At 35.6% G+C, this 22,189-nt stretch overlaps 3 protein-coding genes across 3 annotated transcripts; all 3 read right to left on the bottom strand.

The window, feature by feature from the left end:
• Positions 1 to 20: 20 nt before the first annotated feature.
• Positions 21 to 3,428, bottom strand: LOC147536909 (myb-like transcription factor family protein). Its single transcript, XM_086642138.1, has 3 exons — positions 2,827 to 3,428; positions 1,679 to 1,887; positions 21 to 757 (listed from the first exon to the last, which is right to left on the bottom strand). The coding sequence occupies exons 1-3, from the start codon at positions 3,128 to 3,130 to the stop codon at positions 254 to 256; spliced, it is 1,017 nt and encodes a 338-aa protein (XP_086498264.1). The 5' UTR covers positions 3,131 to 3,428; the 3' UTR covers positions 21 to 253.
• Positions 3,429 to 8,764: 5,336 nt separating this feature from the next.
• On the bottom strand, positions 8,765 to 10,546 carry DUO1 (myb-like HTH transcriptional regulator family protein). Its single transcript, XM_086642216.1, has 3 exons — positions 10,274 to 10,546; positions 9,728 to 9,962; positions 8,765 to 9,509 (listed from the first exon to the last, which is right to left on the bottom strand). Exons 1-3 carry the CDS (start codon positions 10,468 to 10,470, stop codon positions 9,006 to 9,008), a joined length of 936 nt encoding a protein of 311 aa, XP_086498342.1. The 5' UTR covers positions 10,471 to 10,546; the 3' UTR covers positions 8,765 to 9,005.
• Positions 10,547 to 13,792: 3,246 nt separating this feature from the next.
• On the bottom strand, positions 13,793 to 16,264 carry SHOT1 (Mitochondrial transcription termination factor family protein). Its single transcript, XM_086643595.1, has one exon. The coding sequence runs from the start codon at positions 16,032 to 16,034 to the stop codon at positions 14,340 to 14,342; it is 1,695 nt and encodes a 564-aa protein (XP_086499721.1). The 5' UTR covers positions 16,035 to 16,264; the 3' UTR covers positions 13,793 to 14,339.
• Between the last annotated feature and the right edge of the window lie 5,925 nt (positions 16,265 to 22,189).

The raw sequence follows: 22,189 nt of genomic DNA, 5'->3' as shown, positions 1-22,189 counted from the left end.
GTCGACAAGCAACAAGAGTATAATCCTAATTCAAATGTATACCCTTTTCTAAAACATATAGATTTTTTAACAGATGACATAACTAAAAGTTTAAGTTGGTTACTTTCTAAAAATCAAACTTATTGGTGCAAACTACAAATTAAATAAGAAAGATGAAGAGCAGATTATCAGCCAGAACTGTACATTATTCATCCTCTGTATCAAGAAATCATTGGGAAGTTTACCGGGACAAAACGCTTTTAAAAAGCATATATTAGAGTGCATGAATCGGACTGCCACTTGAATTGACAGTTGAGGTAACTCTCGTTGCAGGATTAGCATGGAAAGCCGACTGCCTAGTAGAGTCACCTTCGGGCAATTGAAGTGATAGAGAAGAAGGCGATGGACCCATTTCACCGAGAGAATCGACGAGGCTCAGTTTCGACATTCCAACCAGCTCATTAACATTTATCGGAGAATGTGTTGCCATAGGCTTAACAACATGGTGACTGTCTTTAGCGGTTGTTTCTGGAGGATATCCCAGCCACAATGGGACAGAAAATGGAATGACAGGTGGGTAATACACCGGAAAGATTACCGGGTAACAGGAGTCTGGCCCAACTAAATTGGGAAGAAGAGGCTCTTCAGTATTACCATTCCTTGACTCCATCGATTCACATTCCTTTTCAATAGACGGAACCCGGAACAAGTTGTTTTGAGTTTCAGCTTGAGAGTGGCTTATAGGTAAGCCTGGTGCAGCTTCAGTAGTTTCCTCTGTCTGCAGATAAATTTCAATATCAGAATACAATCGTGATCTAACTCGGCCAAAGAAAAGAGAAACGTAAACAATCATTCCCTGTAAAACACATTCAAAAGAAATTCTCTTTTCCTATATTGACGACTCTGGCTGCTTTATGTGCCGTAGATATTTGTAAATATTCATTATCCGAGCTCTAAGAGATATTTAGTTTTTGTTGATGTTTGTTCTCTTATAAAGAGCTGTAGTTAAATGAGTTGTATTTATGTGTAGTTCACTTGTATAATTTGAGCTCTTGTTTGGATTTACTTGTCTGGTAAAATCAGATCATAACATAAGTCATCCACGCCAATTCAGGAGTTGTTCTATTTTTTGCTGAAAGTCCATTGGATAGAAAACTTGCTTAAAAATCTAGCTCCATTAGAAAGATAAAGAACATAAAACAACTAAACAAGACACAGAATACATTCTATAAAACAAACGGCACCTTAAGTTATAACGATGACTCAGGTACTCCTCACCTTACTTCCTATCTTACCGCATTTGAATAGGACAAATGGGATAATCACATCGTTTCAAGGGAATCTCGTCATTTCACCCTTGTCCTATTATCCATGCAGCGATGCAGTAAGGTAGGTAGTAACTAGTAAGATAGGCTAGCATCCTCTCATTTTTGTAGATCACGTTTAGTGTTAGCTACATAGGTCAAAACATCTGTCTCTTTCTCAATGAAGTCAACGTTGATTTGAAAAAAAAAAATAGGTAAGGTTATTTTGGTTCAAATGACTTTCACCTTTTTCCCCAAATTCATGGCATTGTGAAATAACTGTAGATAAGTTCATAAGATTTACCAGAGATAAGACCACAGCATAAAGTGAACAAATATTGGTACCATAACTAAGAAAGCTTAAACAATAAGTTCATATCACAAAAGTAACTTACCTCATCAGCTATAATATCAAATAGGCTGGACCGCCTTTTCCTCCTAGACATGTTGCATTGTCGAATAAAATATTTTTGGGCATGACTGGCCACCTGAGTAGGGGTTCTGGACTTGACATAACTGCGTGATATCCCACGCCAATCACCTTTCCCAAGCTTCTGTAGACCAAGTAGAAACAGCCTGTGTTCCTCTTCAGTCCATGGGGTACCTGCAGATACATAATAGGGGTAACTTCAAAATATGAAGCTTGAACATAAATACCGAAATGGATAAGTACATCCAACCTCATAAGATCTTACTAATCTGAATCGAAGGAATGAATTTCGAGGATTCCTATGTTAGTGGCGGTGACTAGTAACATGCCAACCAACAGTAGCTAGCATCAAAATTTGGTAGAATTTGGTTTAATTTTATAACATTGATTACACAAGTGAATAAATACATTTTTCACATAATCTCATTTCTCACTCTCCCTCCCTCTATATTCTATTTTCAGACCTTCTCCTGCAGATGCCTAATGTCATTACGTCAATTGAGGAATACGAACCAATATATGGAACAGTTGAATCAACCGCCTAAAAATGAAAAAAAAAACCTTTGAAATTTCATCTTAATTTCTACAGACCCATTACTCCTTATCATCTATAAGTCAGTAAATGATTGAAAGATTTCACGACGAGCATGAACACCCAATAGTGCTCCTAAAAATCCCACAAAGAGTCTTTAGACGGAAAAAAATGCATAACTAGAATCCATGTTTCAACAAAGAGGGTATAAAACCAAAATTGAAAACTAAAACCCCAAGAAATAGCCAACAACCCTTGGTTGGAGTGGTAAGAGGTTTAGTCTTCCACCTCATAGGTCAAGGATACGAGTTCGAGGCACGCTGACAATTCAAAAAAACCCACGAAATAAAAAGATACATAAACATTTTCCATCCATTACCCTATAGACACCTCCACAAAGTTTCAACAGGCAGATAGTAATAAGGAAAAACAAGTTAACCAATCAGCTTATCTACTTCATAATTTTTTTGAACCCCCTAAATAAAATTGAATAGAATCTAGGTTATCAATTGAAAGGAAATATGAATACAAATATTGAAACTTGATAAATAATTGGGAAAAAATCAAGAAAAAGTATTGACCTTTCTTGCGTTCTCGACAGCTAGAAGAAGACCCTTTAACGAAATCCTCAGAGGCATAACCATCAGCAATAGGGGAATGATGATCAGGAGTTTCACCAGGAGAAACAGGATGATTGTTGATATTAGTATGATGATGATGATGATTAACATTACTAGAACTAGTATGAAGGGTTAAATTCCCCATACTAGCACTTTTTCTTATAGATCCTTCTGTAATTTGAACTCCAAATAATTTAACCACTTTGTTAGAACAAGTTCTTGAGTTATGTCCATTGTGATTACAATGAGAACATTTCCTCGTCATTTCTTCTTCTTCTTCTTCTTCTTCTTCTTCTTCTGTTCTGAATCGAATTAGGTTTGATTTAATTTATATGGGAGGAGAACCGGTAAGATAGAACAGCTTCATAACTGATAGAGATTAAGATTAGAAGATATTAGGTTTTAGGGTTTCCGAAGATAGAGTAAGTCGGAGCTGGAGATTAGTAAGAAAAATAGGGTTTCTCGATTTGTTTCTATCTGTATCTCTTTCTTTCTCAATCTTTGGACATCTTAGAGGATGGAAATGATGAAACTATTTTTAGGTTGTCTTTAGAAAGATGTATTGTATGTTGTAAGGAGTATTAGAATATATTGCTATCACATTGTCCTCACCGTTGGATGCAATAGATGTTAGGCGGGTAATATGCAACATTAACACTAACGAAATTGAGGGAAATTTTAAGAGGGATTTAGAGATTGAAGCACACTCATTTCCTAGATGGCTAGATTTGTTTTTAATATTGAGTGGCCAACTGAGATCCTCAAAAGAAATCTCAAATATTGAGTTTCTCTCTTCAGATATCTCAACATTAAATGGTGCCACGTCATTTTGAGATCCAAATTGAGTGTTGCATTGGAGAGAGTTTTTTCCTAAAGAACTCAAAAAATCTTAGGTGGCACTTTCAGTTTTCAATTTGGTAGTTGCATTGGAGATGCTCTGAGACTACGCCTTCAAAATAGGTTTTGTGTTGGCGTGGACCCTTAATGGCTTGTTGTTCGTCAGAAGCTCGTTAAGAATGGACAGAAGGATTTATTTTTACTAGCTTTTCACCACGCTCATAGGGCGCGGTAAATCTATTTTGGCTAACGTCGTTGTGGTTGATCACATCCCAATTTTATGGATAAAGTGTTATTTAGATCTCCGAGTGCGCTATATTGTAGTGTCAGTGCTCATGTCGTGCATCATGTTGGATTGAGCTTACACCTAGATGTGCATGCGGTGATGCTCATTTTCACACCATATTGCGCCATGTGTGTTAACTTTCTCCTGAAATCACACGGTACATGCACACTCAGAGATTCCTAGATAACACCTTACCCGTAAAACCTAAATGTGATTTATCGAAAAGAAGGTATCTACAGGCGTTGTGGAAACCTATTACCGTTAAATGCACGAGTTTTCAAGCAGGGGAAAGCACCGGATAAACCCCTCTTACAACCGTTTCCTAGAGAGTTTCACAGGGTATCACCGTTGTTTTCCGACGTTAGGGCCGGAATCTTCTTCACTTTTGAAGGAGAGTTCCTCTTTTTTAGTATTAATAGAGTTTTTCTTTTGTTTTTTCTTCACCTTTTTCCAGGGAAAAAGAGGTATATGGTATGATGATGGTTCTTCGTTCGTCATGAGTTTCTTCTTCAATTTCATCAAATCGAAGATGTCATACAGAATAGGAAGAAAAAGGAAAATCATACAACAATTTCGATTTGAATTTTCAATGAAGATGAAAAGAAAAGAAAGACGGATTTATCTTCGCTCTAGAAGATAAAGTTCTTAGTAGTTTCAATTTTATTTGTATTATTAGTATAATAATTTCTTTATTGTCGACCTTTAGGGTCATTTCATTCTCGATCTTCGGGGTCTTTTTTGTCGACCTTTAGGGTCTTTTTCTTTCCGTCTGTGTCATGTAAATTTATGTCCCTTCATGGGGCACTTTACATTCGAAAGTTCTATGAACTTATCTTATGTAACTCTCATGAAGTTGAGGAGAGAAATAAGAATTCTACCATGTAACTTCGTGATTGTTATCACTTATGAATGAAAGTATGGTTTTACTCAAAAAAAATGCACGAGTTGTTACATAATTAATTAATCTTCACCACTAAGAATTTTATTATAAGCTCTTATATTTATTAACTTCAGCTTTTAGTCCCTCCTTCAATTCCCGACTCCGCTTCTGGCTGAGGGAGGCATTTGAATTGTCTTATTTGGTTCGTAGGTCTTCTTGGTGGTAGTAATTAGTTAATAAATTTGTTTCTTCAACAATGTAACATGAACTGAATTAATTCCTCCTATACTGATGTTAATTGTCTAAAAATTGAACTTAATCCAGATTAGAAATTCATTCTCTAAAATCTAGTTCGACCATTAAAGATCTTATGAAAGAATTTATGAAACTTAAATATTGTTGGTTTTATTTGAACATTACATGCTCAATAACAAACGAGAAATACAAATAGAAAAATGATAGAAGAGTTACAAAAGTAAATCTACTCCGGACCTAAATAGGAATCAACCGTCTATCAAGCAGAAAAATTTATCAAGAGAGAGAAAGAGAGTTGACTCGAAAATAAAGACGGTTGATTTCTTGTAGACCACACGCCCCAATCAAAGTTAGGGATAGTTCCATTTTGGTACCCTAAAGATGACCAGTGCACCAAAATGACCACCTAAAGATTTTTAGAATTTGATTTTTTTCTAGAAAATCTCCATTAATGAAGGTATTTCCTAGAGAGAAAAGGGAAGATGAAGATAAAACGTAAAGAGAGATAAATATTAGGGGCTAAAATAGTAATAAGAGAAGAAAAAGACAAAAGAACAATCTTGAAAAGTTAAAATTTGACCTTTTAGTCAATGCAAAGAAAAACATAAAAGGCGGACATCTCAGCATTTCTCACACTTTAGGGACCACGTAGGAATTTGGTCACCCGTCAGGGATGCAATCAAGAAATAACCCTACTATTTATTTTCATTACTCTCTAATTCTCTCTATCTTTGTCTTCTTCTCATCACTCTCACTTTCTTCTTCCCTCTCATTTCTCTCTCCCTCTAACTTTTATAGTATTTGAAGAAGATGTCATTCGACCAAAGATGCAATAAGAGCAATTTGTCAGATAAAAAAATTTATGAAGAAGATCATCAAATCCGAACGATTTAGGGATCATAGTGTTTAGCTAGAAAACAACTACAATCGTCGAATCACAAGGCAATTCGCAGCTAACTTCATCTGGATCCTCCATCGGGTTACACCAAAGAGTTTCGACTTAATCGGAAGATATGACTAGAGGGATGAGACATGTAAACATGGGTTAGACCCAAAAATATGTCCAAAAGGCCAAGCAAAAGGGCTAAGGAAAAGAGAGTAAAAACGCCGAAACAATAGGGTTTTGGGCTGGGGCACTTAAAGGGATTTAAGGCCTATTAGTGGGACGGCCATGCCTTGGCCGACCACACTAAGAGGGGTCCGCCAGACCTAGCCTTAAGGGCAAAGTGGTCGACCATGCCATAAACTAGAGAAAGATAGAAACTATTTTCTGGAAAACCCTTATTCTGCTTCTATTTTGGTCTTTTAGGAAACCTGATTGGATCTGACTTTGAGATTCTATATAAGACCCTTAGTAGAAGAAAATAAGGCCGAGTGTGGAGAATTCTCAAGGGGATTCCTATCTCTACAACATCAAGTAGAGAAAGAAAGAGAAAACTATTCCCAACTATCTATCTAGTTTAAAGAAGAAGGAGTTCTTCGTCTAACTACCATTGAAGTTCTAGCTAAACTTAAAGGTGGGAGATCAAGTTGATTACTCGGTGTCTCAAGTAGAGGAGCTACAATTGGAGCTCTTTGTCTTCTTATATTCAACCGTTTAAGTCCGTGGGCAATAACAATTAAGGTAACAATCTCTATTTACTTAGTTCATGTTAAGCTTACTCATGAGACCATGGGGATACTAGTCTTAGACATTAGATGTCTGAGATTCCGCTTAGAACACTAAGAGACACCATAACTCAACAATATCTGGGAAGGAAGTTTTCCCTTTCCCAGAATCCCCCCAGATATTCCAGACGAATTTGGAATTTGGGAGGGAAATCTAGACGAACAATTCGTCTGGATTTGTTAGATCCCACACGAACTGTTCGACTAGGTTTCTTAGAACGAAATTCGTCTGGAATCCAAACCTAGACATCGATTCGTTTGGGATCCAAACCTGATAACCAATTAATCTGAGTTGCCTCCTAAGTTCCAGATTCGTTGGGATTTTGGGAGGATTCCAGTGATGGGGAAGAAGAAGAAAGAAAGAAAGAGATGAGAAAGAAGAGATAGAAAGAAAAAAAGGTCTTTGTACAGAAAGAGCGTTACTTGGTATAGAAACTGCACTAAAGAGAGTTAACTTATGTAGTTGCTTTTCCTATACGAGAGCCTTACTCGGATAATTTAATAAACGGTTCCAAAATAAAAAAACTTGATAACAAAAAAAAGTAGCAATAAATTTAGTACATCATTTGTTCTTGTAGTTTTCTCCGGCAACAACAATCATCCAATACAACTAAGTCTGTCAATGGATATCCGAATATTCGACATCCGATCCATAACAGTATTCGAATTTTAAGAAAATATCCATAATTTCGGATATTGCTTATCGGATATCTGTTTATCGGATACAGATACACCAATATCCGATCCGATAAATATCCGTATTCGATAAGTAATATAAAAAAATAATAAAAATTTATTAATAATAATATATAAATACATGGTTGAGATTTATTATTTAGATCTAATGGTTAAAAATTTAAACTTAAAATATAAAGTTTTATTTTTTGTTTCGGATATTGGATATCATCCGATATCCGTTGATATTATCGGATTCGAATGTTGATTTATAATATCCGTCGGATAATTATCGGATAACTTATTGGATATTGGATACGGATATGCCAATATCTGATCCGATAAGCTACTGTTTACAGGCCTACAACTACCCAAACTCTAATATAGATCCCCACCATTAACATGACAAAAGCTACAAAATACGTAAAGTCTATCATCATTACTAACTTAGTTACAAGTTTTTAATGATCGATGCCTCAAGATCTCACGAAAGAAGTATGGACAAATTGCTTAAACAAGTTTGAACCCCCTAAGAATTCATTCGTCTTCAAATTACTGGAATGGATATGATGCCATGGTGAATTAAGAAATAAGCTAGTTGAACTGAAGATGAAGAAATGTAGCTCGTGTATAAGATTCAGTTTAGGTTTAAGATTATCTACCCTCTTTTGGATTGAACATAGGTTAATGGCTTAAGAAAAACTGTTTTTTGTCCCAACAACTTTATGGGTTGTTTTATAAACAAACAGATAAATTTTTCCCTATACTAAAAGAACAGCTCTTCCTCTTTGATGCAGCCAGAGATATGTCCTGCCTTATAGGCGACCCTTCTCCAAGAGAAAAGATAAGTAAAGTAAAATGTTTGAAAAGAGTAAATAAGAAAAGAATTAGTCAACGGTTAAAAGCTGACTGAATTCACGAACAAAAAAGTTCAAAAGGGAGCTATACCTGACGCTAGTTTTACAAAAGTTCTTAAGAACTATGAAGATCTGATAAAAGTTCTGAACGAATAATCCCCATTAAGAGATCATTTTTGGTGAGTTAGTGGATCTTTAGGGGCTAAAATTGGATTTATCCCTAAAAGGTTAGTCAGCTTACTTTTGAGTGGGATATAAAGAATACAGAGTCTCCCTATCAAATTAACATGTAATAGTCCCCACAATGCAAAATGATGGAAGTAACCCTTGTTTTACAAAGCCCTATACCTTGTCAACATATATCAAATGTTTACTAGCATATCATTCCTTCTCTAACCAAATGGGGTGAGGAAATACATATATATAATAGGTACTAAAGAGTTAGGAAATCAACCACATCAAATAATAGAAAAGATACACATATGAGTTCATTGAATGCAAAATAATGAATCCAAACCCAATAAACATATCAATAATAATATTGATTCAGTCCATAACCTAGAATGAGTAGTAATATATAAGCAAATAAGTTGTACATAAAAGAAACTATAGCATACCAGTAAACTAGCTCTTCCAACAAAAAGAAAAACACACAAACAACATAATTCCAACTAACAACACTTCACCACTCGGACAAGGTCGGCAACGGTTCGATATAGTCAAACATATCGGTCGGAAAATCATCGAAGAAACTATCCGGAGTGGCAGGGTTCTTACATTCTACTTTTATGTTGTTATTATCATCAACATTTTCTAAACCAAAAAATGGCAACTCAACTGAGAATCCTGAGTGATTTTGAGTTTCAGAAACCATTCTATGTCCAAACACATCTATATCATCAAGTTGATGATTTTCAGATAAGAATGGAAGATCTAGTTCAGGTATTTGTGGGAATGAATATTGAAGTGGATTAGGATCACTGAGTTGTTTGGTTTGAGATTCATGAGGGAACTGGTTTTCTTGTAAAACTGTTTGTTCCATATTTGGCTTCACTAGGTCTGGCAATGCTATCATTTTGATTACTTCTTGGTTACCCATATAAGAGGAGGAAGCTTGGCTATATTGATTCATTGAAGATGATTCTTCTCTTTCTTCTTCCATTGATATTGGATTCAGTTTTGGACCCTGAAATGACATTTAGTTGTTAAACTAAGCATAGTAGCAACGACCCGAAGTTTGGGACCAACTAAGGGCCGAAAAGTGATGTAGCCGGCCGCAATTGGTCAATATGTCAAGAGAGAAACGGTCAGACCACTTAAAGCCGGCTACATCACCTTTCAGCCCATGGTCGGCCCCAAATTTCGGGCCGTTTAGCATTGTTGCAAAAAAAGAAATGCAATTACCTCCAAAGGAGAAAGGTGGTGAAAAACAGGAGGTTTGTTTTTGTGTGATGATTTAGGTGTTGGTGAAGGTGTTTGGAGAATTCTTGCTAGCCTTTTCTGCCTAGTACTCCAAAAGTTTTTCACATCATTATCCGTTCTTCCCTGTAAATACGTAGCGATCCTCGCCCATTTGTTCCCGAATCTTGCCTGTAATTCAATTACTATCCTCTCTTCTTCTGCTGAAAATTTGCACCCACTTTTTTGTACATATCATTTTCCACCAAAAAAACATATTTTCATTAGCTATCACATTTCTAATTAGAACTAGTAATCGAACAATATTCGCTAGTTTAGTAATGTAACATCTTAATAACCTAAAGTCAAAAAAATGAACTAACAAGAAAATCTAAAACAACCCATGAACATAAAACTAAAGAACAACTAAAAATGTTATAGGTTTGTAATAAAAAAGTAATCAAAATGGAAAATTAAAAGAAACCCATGAACACAAAATTGAAGAACATAGAAAACAGATGATGATGAACAATAAGGATTGTAAGAACTTACGTTTTTAAATTAGGTTTAAGCTTATTAACCCAACGTAAACGACAGGATTTACCGGTTCTTGGTAAAAGGCCTTTGGATCGAATGGAGCTCCAATCTCTTGGTCCATATTTCTTCACATAATTCATTAAAATTTCATCTTCTTCAGCCATCCATGGCCCTTTTCTCATCACTACTTCTTCTCTATTCCTTCTTTCCATTACTTCACTACTTAAATATGTTCATTTATGATCATCTCTCTCTCTATATATGGAACTTTCTCTGTCTAGGAGTGGGAAAATGGGGGAAATTTTTTGGTTTCAAATACTTTTTTGTGTGAATTTTGAGAGTGGCGGTTAAACGGTTACTTCCTCTACGTCCATATACTCAAAACACCCACCACTTCCCCCATCTTTTTCTCCCATTTCAAAAGATTAGTCTAAATGACTCAAATACCCTTATTTCTGAGTAGAATTACTCAAAGGGTTTAAAATTGAAAATGAGATAGAACACGTACGTGTTCGTGGACATGTCACACGAGCATAAAGGTTACTGGTAAAAGTCAGAGTGAATTGAAGGGAAATGATTTTGGAAAATAAGTATATTAAAGGGAGAACCCAAAATCATTGGCTAGATGATTTGTCCATTCCACTGTCAATTCTGGCCATTGATTTAGAATTCTCTAGTATATGTCTGGAATTTTCCTTGTCTATCACACATCAAAAATTCTAAAAAACATGACTGTTAAAGGGAGAACCCAAAATCATTGGCTAGATGATTTGTCGATTCCACTGTCAGTTCTGGCCATTGATTTGGAATACTCTACTATATGTCTGGAATTTTTCTATTTGAAAAGTAAAGTACTTCTATATTTTTTTGTATCTTCAATGGAGATTTCTAAAATAACTTCATTTGACATACGTTTCAATCCTAAATTTAATTGGAAATATAGTTAAAAAATAAAAAGGAATTATCGTTTGAGATTTTAAGATCCGGTGAGTTAGAACATCTGACATCTCCAATGCAAAACTCAAAACAAAAACTCTACTGACTTATGTGTTCAGTCTTAGTTGAGGATCTCTTTTCTATGTGGCTAAATTGAGCGACTCCGATTCAAGGCGTTCTCCAAGGCGACACTAGAAAAAAAACTCTATTAGTTAGACATAAACACATGCATTTAATAAGTAAAAGTAGTTGAGAGAGAAAGAGTCCGCCTAGGGGTGGGAAAAAAATCCGGAAGACCGCTATCCGACCCGTTCGACCGAGATAAAAAGTGTCCATGGACACCTGATGATCATAACGGTCATTGTCCGACCGGCCTGAAAGAATTGGCGGACGGTCACGGTCAAAATTCTATGTCGAAGGACCGACCGCTGACCGACCGTTACGAGTGACCGAATAGGTTGACCGACTAAACTGTCCTCATTTTTAGAAGTTGACCGTTGAATTTTATAGACATATGAATATGTGATGATCGTTGGCTATAGCCATATAGTCCTCTGGAAGACCAAACATTAGTGCATGGCTTAATTATATCCTGTCAAATGATGATCAACTGTGTTTTTTCTTTTTTATATTTACTTTTGATTTCTTGGCTAAACATCTTCATTTGTAAGTAATTTTGTTTGTGGTAATAAAAATAAAGTTCTGAATTAAGTAAATTTATTGGAAAGTCCGGACCGAGACCGTCCGGTGTCCGACTGGACCGGTTAAATAAACGGTCTTGGACGGTCAATGGACAAAGAATTCTTGAGAGTGACCGTCCGAGTCCGCCCGAGTAAATAGGTGGTTACCAACAGTTTATGTCCGAGTCGACCGGTTCGATGAAGTTAGAGTCCGATACCGACCGGTCCGGACCGATTCCCACCCCTAAGTCCGCCTACTGACGAACTGTGAGAGGTTGAGGTTTCTGATGAGTTTTCAGTTGATTGTAATTTTCATACTAAAACTGGCAAAGAAACAGTGTAAATAAAATATTTTGGGTAGTGTATCACCTTATGAATAACAAAATCCTTACGTGTCTCCTCTGTACTTTACACAGCTAAATATGATTTAATAAGCTCTTAAATAATAACTCTAAGACTTATTTGTCCTCCATTTAGAGTGTTGCGTTGAAGTTGTCTTTTGAATTGAAGATGGTCCGTAGGGCCATCCAAGAAAAAGAACCTCAATTAAGACTTAACACACATGTCATTTTTTTTTTTGAGTTTTGCATAGGAGATGTTCCAACTAACCTATTTTTCATGCCTTATTACCTATGGATTATTTCATTATATCAATAATCTCTTCCTAGACTGAGTTGCTCGGTTAGCTCTATTAGTATCCCCTCTTGTCTTAACTTAGGTAACCATAATAGGCCAACCCTTTGCAGCATCCATGTTAGAGTTGACCTTAATTTAGTCAGGAGACAGCTTAATTTTCACTCCAAGAATTAACATGTTTACATTTTAATTTTCATCTTCATCATCTTCACTACCACAGACTTCCAACCACTGCCATTTTTATTTCTCTGTCCTTCTGCACCCTCTACTCAAACTCGCAGCACTCCTCTCTCCGTCAGCTCAAAGCCCCCCTATGTGCTTTCCGTGTTCCAACCGAAAAACAAGATAAAAAACAAGATCCCCGTCACCGGAATCCCCTTTGTTTTGAAAGGGGATTGGGTTTCAAGCAAAATCCTCATAAAGGGTTTCACTTGAAACCCAAAGACCCCCAATCGAAGACCTCCCACGAGATTTTCGATTCCAAATTCTTTGACTCCCCTTCGTATGACCAAAGAACATTCCAGAAAAGGGAACCATTGGTTTCTGCAGAACAGTAAGAAAGAAGAGATGAAGTTTTTTGGGAGACAAAGAGAGACCGTTCGAGCAAAGATAGAAGTCAGAGGCCAGATAAAAAGAGCAATAACAGATAGTGGTGTTGTTGGTGAAGATAATGAAGTGGAGAAGATTAAAAGGTAAATCCTAAACCTGTTATTCTTGGGGTGAAAATTAAATTGGCTCCCAGTCTTTTAGCTTAGGGTCAACTCGGATCGACCAAAGTCTACATAACCAAGAACCATACGTCCTTGCCCTAGAGCGCTGCCCTACAAAATAACTACAATCAAATTAGTTTATATATACACTTGATCCCAAACATTGACAGATTTTACCAAACAATCAACTTAATTCTCTGAATTTTAATATTTCAGAAAAACACCAAGATTCAAACCCTAGTCTCCATAATGCAGAGATATTGTGATTTTCAACTTCTTTAACTTGTACGATGATTTTATCGCTGCTGTATACTTCTCTCCTGCAAATGACCATTGAATTACTTAACCTGCGTCAACCTTGATAATTATGTAACCTTCAAGTCAAAATCTAGGAAGTTTTATCAACTTTGGTGTCCTTGTCGAGTTGATACTGCGTCGTACTCAGTAAGTCTGGCAAAGATTATAAGACAGAGACAAGCAACAAATAGGCGCTGATTGAGTGAAAAAGAGACACCAATTGCAACTTATGGGGGTTGAAGTTGCACCGGAACTAGCAATTTAGCAGTGATAAATTGCTCAACCAATTTCAACTGTTTATATTATAAATTATAATCGAAAAAATGTACTACTCGAAGAAGTATAATCGTCAAATATTATAACCAGACAATGTATGTTACAAGAAAAACCACTTACAAAGAGAGAGTAATGATATTGTACATAAATTAGACTAGTCTGTCGATAATGGTATTAATTGTAAATGTATATGGTTCAAGATGGATCAGAATGAATAAGCAGCAAGTTCTTTCTGGTGAGATATTACCTCGCGTGAACAACTAGAGCTGCAATGAAATTCTGAGCACTTCTGTGTGTTCCACTGGGACACATCAAATTGGGAAAAAATACAGAGAAATACTTCAATCGTAATCAAGATCTTGGATACAAAAATATTTTCGTTGTTATAGAGAATGTCGATTAGAAGCATCTATGAATTAGAAGTGTAGTCTTCGGAACAACCCAAATACAAGAACTCACCTCTATCAGTGAAAATCTAGAAAAAGTGAACCATATGAAATTAAAAAACCCATAATCACAATGAGCTCAAAAATGTCGTCAGGAAAATTATGATATTTGGGGACTGTTATTGTAGTTTTTAGATGAGAAACACTCCAACCATTGTTTAGGAAGAGCTGGATGAATGCCAAGCAATCGAGCTATGAATCTCTTTTCAGAAGTGGCAAGTATGCTAGCAATGGAATAATTTCTCGTACTCAAACCCTTTTCTGTAAGCCACATATGCATTCTATATCTGGGTCTAATCCTGTTATCTAGATCAAAACATAGATATCCTGGAAATACATCTAGATACTCCAAAGAACATCCCATTTCTTCACAGAGGAAGTCCACCTTCTGTTCAAGCATGTCAGTATTCTGGTTTAGGATCTTAGGCCATAAGCTTACAATCTTACAAAGCTTGGAGTATTCAATTCCTACTTGAAGAAGACAATCAAATCGTTCCTGCAACTCGCTTCCAGTTCCATGTAAGTAAGATAACGCCTTTATAGTAGCGAGATTCTCCCCAAACCCTATTCCGTGCAAGAAGTTCAACTTACCCATAGCATGATAATGGTTCTTGGTAGACTTTAACTTCTTAACGCAATCTTTAAAAGCTTTCTCCTCGTCTTCATTTGAACTACTAGTAAAATTAGCTAATAAATGATGGTCTCCTTTCACAATCTTATCGAAAAGCCAATCATTAAGCTTCAAAGCTCTCATCAACATAGGCAAATTTCCTAACTTATTCTTCCCCAAAACATAAGGGTATTGAACAGTAATTGAGTTTAGTTTCTCATCACTCAATCCAGCTTGTTTCAAAAATGGCATCACAGATAATTCAGGTTCCTCCAAATCAAAATTTAGAATCTCGGGGCATCGTAGTAGTAGCAAACCTATATCTTCTTTCTTTGCATTCAATCTACAAAAATATCCAACCTTCTCTACTAAAGTTTCTTCAGAATAATGGATAATAACATTTTGATTTCTACCTATTAACTCACTCAACTCTACCTTGTCACAACCAAGATCATAAAAAAACCTAATTTTCCTACAAATCTCATATAATGATTCCACATTTCCCTCTACAGAAGCTATCAAATCAAAATCAAGAAATAACCTTTTAAGAAAAACAAACAAAACATCAATCTCATTACAGAATTCATCATTTCCATTCAAAACAAATGGAAAAGCTAAACAAATTCCAACAACAGAAACAGTATCAAAACCAAAACCCTTAAACCCATAAAGCCTAGCAGTTAAAGCTTCAGAGCTCTTACCGAAAATCGACATTTCTTCTTTATACAGTATTCCAAGCTTAATCCAAGGAAACCCAAATGAAGAAAGAGCATGGGCAACATTTATAATTGTTTTTTCTTCAGATAAAAAAAATTCATGAGCAGGCAAGAATTTCTGAACTTCAGAATGAGAAATCCCAATACTCTCAAAGAAAAACTCAAACTCATTAATGGGGTGATATCTAAGAAACCTCTGAAAGTTTCTAGAGAAATGGGTAGAAGAGAATTCAACTCTTGAGATCAAATCAGATAGAGAAAAAATGGAATTTTTACTGATATGTTCAGCGTGGTTGAAGGATAAAGATCTGGTGGTGTGAAGATAATCAGTTAAGACTTGTTGAGCTTCAAGAATGGTTTTAGCTCGATTTTTGTAAGGGATTTTGCGGAGTTTTGGGAGTCTAGGTAGAGAACTGAAATGGCGACAGATTGAGTTGCAGAGAGAATAACTAAAGGTGCGGAAGTGCATAATGGACTTTATTGAAGACGTATTATTCTTTTTAGGGTTTTATGAAAAATTGGGATCTTTCATGGAGGAGAGAAAGAGAGAGAGAGATTTCATCTTCTTCATTTAACACATGAAAAGGAATGAAAAAAAAAACCTAATTTAACTTCTTCCTTTCGTCTATGCCTCAACTTTCAAATATGAGCCATGTAAAGAAGAAAAAGAAAAGATATTTCGCCCCTTTGTGGACACTAGACATTTTGTTTTAGTTTTTTTTTTTTTTTTTTTTGTTAAGATAGACATTTTTTTTTAGTTGAAATGCAATACATTAACATAAAGAATCTATTACAAAAAATCAAGTAGACAAACAAAACTACAATAAGTAAAGAAGTAAAACAAAATAACAGAACTGGATAAGTGCATAATATAATTTCGATTTGCATGGTCGTCTTCATTCTGTAGCTCGCGAGTCTGACAACTCTTCATGAGAATGATGTGATATTTGATATGGAGAGTCCGTCTGGTTGATTTCAAGATGAAACTTGTATCTAACTTCTAGTAACACTTAAGATGGATTAAACATACACCCAAAGTTTCAAGAAGAAACGAGGATGTCTGCAGGATGGAATCAAAGGATGATTCCGGGTTATCCCGTCAGTATTCTCCATATAAAGAGACCATATCCGATCGAATTCTACAAAGTAGAAACAGGTCAGACACCTGGTAAATTTGATCGGCGTCATAGCCCGAGTATAAATACCCGACTAATCCGACAAACGATCGCAATAAAATTGCGAAAAGAGGTGGAAGTGAACATGTTACGGAACTTGGATAATGAGTTAAATCTATGTGAAACCAAAGACACATGTAATCAACAATAGGTGAGCTGACAGATAAGCAACAAAAACTACACGACGAAGATGGAGATTAATATTCAAATTATAGTGTCGTCCAGGGTCGAAGGGAGATGGATGCTATTTATTACTGGTCTGATTGAGAGGCAAAAGTGGCCAGCAATTAGACAAAGGTGGAAATTACTATTCGAAATATAGTATCCTCCAGGATCGAAAAGTACGTTAATATTCATATTAATGTTTTTAGAAGACGATTGGTCTGCATATAGACCAAAGCGGCCAGCCACTGGCCTGCCGTCGATCAACAATTGATTTTGATGGAGGAAGGTTGTATTGCTGGTCAACTCGGATGTTCGTCGATAGTGAGATAGATGATTCAACGAAAAAGAAATAAAATATCCATGAAGAGTATACATGAATAGAATAAATCCAAGATCCAATAGAAACATGAAGTGGTTATGGTCTATGTCGATGAGGGATATGAGTAGAGATCGACAGACAAGTGAAAACAAAATGATAGAACTGAAACAAGATATAATAATCTTTAATAACACTAAAACCAGCATGAAGAGTAAGAGGTTTACTGCCCTGAAAAGGTATAAGGAGGACTTGATTGTAAGGATTTTTGCTCTCGTCTTGCTCTTGAGTCCCTTGTTGAAATCCTTATTGAACACCAAATCTAAGTTAATCGTTTGGTTGCTTTGATCATCTCGAATAGTTTTGCTGAGTACTTCCTCGGGTTGTACGCTACCAAATCGAGCTGGATCTTCTTTTATCAAGCTAGGAAACCCAGATCTAGGGTGTTGGAGATGGGTTACAGTGATAATTACTACCAGATCTAAAAAGTAAAGTCTAGGTTTAACGACTGCTCGTGGTTGTGATTTCTTGTCTTTTCTCTTTGCATGTAGCTTACAAGATGGTTGATTGTAACTACTTTGAGAACAGATCTTGCTTGAGCTCGAAGGAAGATATCTCGGTAAGCAATATAAGAGAATGGTCTGGTTTTGTGTGTTGGGTTATGGGTAGTGGAGGGTGGGACGAGAGATGTGGAGGTTTGGGTTACCTTGATTTAGTAGATAGTTATGTATGATTGGGTGAGAGTTGAGATTTAAAGTTGATGTTGCAGGAAATGTTGTGGACACTAGGCATGGTGGAGGTGTAATATTAGAATAGATGAGTAAAACAATCTCAGATTAGTGTTGAGACGTAGTGGAGTGCTCGTGTTAAGAGGTTAAACACCATTTTCCAGTGATATATTTTATATTTATCAACGAAACAATCTAGATGAGTGTGAGTATCTGATCAAAGAAGGTTATATAAATGATCTCATTTGCTCATGTATATTTATTAAGAAAGGAGATGTTGGATTTGCTACTCTCGTAGTCTATGTTGATGATATCAACTTTATAGGAATTCTAGAAGAGCTCCCTAAAGCACCAAAATATTTGAAAAACGAATTCGAGATGAAAAATCTTGGGAAAACAAAATTCTATCTTGGCTTACAAATTGAAAGAAGTACAACTGACATACTTATAGATTAGACATTACACATTGAGAAGGTCTTGAAGCGATTTAACATGGAGAATTCCTATCCACTATCATACTTAGCTCAATGCACTAGACCAAACATTGTTTTTGCATTAAATCTATTAGGAAGATATAACTTGACACCAACTAAGCGACATTTGGTCGGAGTAAAACAATTTCTTCGGTATCTTAAAGAAACAACTGACCTAGGATTATTTTATTCAAAGAATTTAACTGGAAATTCTCAAGCGAAGGGATACATGAACACGAGTTATATTTCTAAACCCCATAAAGAAATTTCATAGACAGACTATGTTTTCACCAACGGAGGTACAACTTTCTTATAGCGATCTAGTAAGCAAAGTATGTCAACAACCTCATTTAACCATGCAGAAATTATTGCTCTCCATGAGACCTTTTAAAACCGTGAGGCATAGGTGTGCGAAAGCGGACAATATCACTAGCAGCCTAGAAGACTAGTTCGCACCATCATATAACACGTTATCAACACGATTGGCTCTACTGTGATGTAGTCTTGGAGGGTGTGTCGTAAATCAAGCCCACGTCGGTGGTGAGACAAAGTGTGGTGCTTCACTTGAGAGGTCAAACACCCTTCCCTAATGAGGCCTTTTAAAACCGTGTGGCCCAGATGTGTCAAGGCGGACAGTATCACTAGCCACCATTTTATAACAAAAGTATTTTAGTAATGAGCAAAACTAAAAAAGTACTTGAATTTGTCAAATAACTATAATGTGCTACAAGGATATATGTAATATTAAGTCGAGTTAATTCCTATTTGGCCCCCTACTTTCTGACCAACTTCCTTTTTGACCCTCTATTTCTTATAAATTCAAATTTGACCTCCTTTTTTAAGATAAATTCCTTAACTACCCTTCCAATAAATTATATGTTTAAAATAAAAATAACAAAAAAATCCCTCCACCTCACCTCTCTCTCTCTCTAAAGTCATGTTTGAAACAGTGTGTGCTATAAAAATATCTTCATCTTCTTCAGGGTCGTTTTTCTCTCTTCTTTCTCACTATAAATTATGTTAAGCCCTCATCGTCCTCTAATCTTCTTCATCACAAACTAATATTTTTCTTCATCACTACCTCATCCTTTCCCTATTAATTTGTTCTCTTTTTATAAATTCGTATCGATAAATAAATCAATTAAGTTCTGGGATGATGAAGTTGACTCGATTTCTAGATATTAGGAGTTTCGAGGTTTCCACTTCACTTTGTTTTCATTGTTCTTTCTCTTCGGTTATAGATAAGAGTTGGTTTGTTTCGATTAGTTTTCATTGTTCATTTTTCATTGTTTGTATAATGGATAAAAAGGTATTAGGATATTGAGGGTTCTAATTCGATTTGTTTTTATTATTGTTTCTTATGTTCGATTATGGATGGAGACTTAGTATGTTCGATTATTGTGAAGACTTCGATTTACTTTCATTGTCCATTACAATGGGGTCATGAAGAACAGAAGAAGAACAAGCTTCGTCCGAAGAAGAAATTTCTTTTATTATTTTTCTATCCTAGACTTGCAAATTGAGTTTGCATTATGCGAACAAGTTTTTGCAATATTTGCAAATTGAATTTGCATTTTGCAACCAATGTTTGCAAAAACTGTAAACTGAGTTTGTATTACAAACCGAGTTTGCGAGATTTGGCAAACACAATTTGATTTTTATTAATAAAGCGCCAGTTTGCCAAAAAAAAAGTTACTTGAAAAAAACGTCGTTTTTCTGTGTATTTTTTTTGAGAAAAAAATTATTAGATGTAGATCTTGTAAAAGAAGCTAATAAAAAAAATTCTTCTCTATACTTATATATATAAGTTTTATTGAAATCCAACATTTAATGAAAAATGTATATGTACATATATATACTAGGTATAACTCGTGCCTCCGGCACGGATAATATTATTGGACTAATTCAGTTTAATGGTTTCGCCTTTTGTCATATTCTTCACATGCTGATATAGAATTTTGGTCTCTCAAAAGTCAAGTTCATACACCCAACCCTTGTATCCCCTTTTGGTTACTTTATCTACAATTATAAAAAAAAATAACAAATATAAAACAAATAACAAAATTATATTTGATTAAGGTGAAGTACCTAATTTGATTTTGCATAACAGACACTGTTTCAAATTAATATTGGTCGTTGATTTCGTATTTCAGAATAATCTAGGTAATCGATTTCACTACTCATATGCATTTGATTTCAATTTTTTCAATGTATATCAACATGTGAAGAATATATGAATTATGAAGTGCTCCAGCGTAAAACTGGAAACAATATCCAATTAACTTGATATTTGAATAAAAAAAAAGGTTGTATTTCTCAAAAAAAAGGTTGTAAATTATCATAAAACTTACTTCATTTTGAAACCCATAGAATCAACTATAACTAAATATTGTACCCAAATATGCATATTAAACAACAACACTAGCCTTTTCTTTAGCAAGATCATTACGTTCCATAAAAGATCTATATGCTAATGATGCTGAAATATCTCACTCATCAAGATGTTGTGATGTCATTCGATGTTGTATCGGTATTGTAAGTTATTGAAACGCTGAGTTGTGTATCATTTACATTTGCACTTGTTTATCGTTGAAGTGAATTTTAATAAAGCTTTTTTGACTTCAAAAACTCATGGAAGTGATTTTTAATAATCTGAACCATGGAGTTGCGAGGACATTCATGAATGAGAGTTGACTCTATACTGACTGTCCTCATATCAAACTGAATTTGTATATACCTATATGCCTCCAAGAAGAAGAAATGATTTTTTTAAACTCCTTCAGTTTTCTCGTCTTTCACGACTTAAAAAGAAACACTACCAACTCTAAAAAATTGTTAAAACTAAACCTCCAATAAAACAATTGGACACCATTTGTTATATAGTATTGTACAATTAAGACCACCGAAAATGGACGGATGTACACGTCAAACCTCTTATCCATTTGATGTGAAATACATTATTGATAAAAGTTTGAAAGTCGCAAATAATCAAAGAAATATATAAAATAAAAAGGTGCAAAAAATAATAAAGTAAATAATAGGATGGATATAGAAATTAAAATGGGTAGTAAAATGCAAAGTTTGAAGGAACAAGAGGAATCACAAGCCACAGGCCAGTATTGTGATCGTGGACCAAAAATTGTTTGGTCCATTGTAACTTTGGGGTTATTTCTCAAATAGCCCCCAACTTTGTGACCGGTTTCCTGTTTAGCCCCCTACTTTATCAAAAATATCCGGATGACCTTCTTTTTCATATTCCGTTATAACACCGTTAACTAGTCATCACCTCTCTCTCATCCAACTCATCGCCTATATCTGCCACCTCATATTCTCGCCACCTCATCATCTTCACCGTCGAAGGTCGCCGGCCGACGACCTTCAAACATAATTTTTTTTTAAAACTCTCCTCTCTTTTCTATCTCTCTAAATTTTTTTTTTCTCTCTAACCCCTCTCTCTCCCTCTATACAACTCCGGCGAACGGGAGGAGCCCCTCCGCGGGAGAAACCAGACCTTGAAAGTCTGGTTTAAAACCGGATCCCGGTTTGATTTGAAACCAGATCGGAATCTGGTTAAAATCGACTAGATTCCGGTCTGGTTGGTTTTAAAACCAGACCGGAATCTGGAAGTTTTCCGGTCTGGTTTTAAAACCAACTAGACCGGAATCTGGTTGTTTAAACTAGATCTCGGTTTAGTTTGAAACTAGATCTTCAAGGTCTGGTTTCTCCGGCGAAGGGGATGAGCCCCTTCGCCGGAGTTGTATTGAGGG

Source organism: Eschscholzia californica, unplaced genomic scaffold (assembly GCF_041429995.1).
Source record: "Eschscholzia californica isolate CP2 unplaced genomic scaffold, dmEscCali1.0.p SCAF_5, whole genome shotgun sequence".
Classification (NCBI taxonomy): Eukaryota; Viridiplantae; Streptophyta; class Magnoliopsida; order Ranunculales; family Papaveraceae; genus Eschscholzia; species Eschscholzia californica.
Note: the sequence above shows the minus strand (reverse complement) of the source record. Positions and strands in the feature narration are given on the sequence as shown.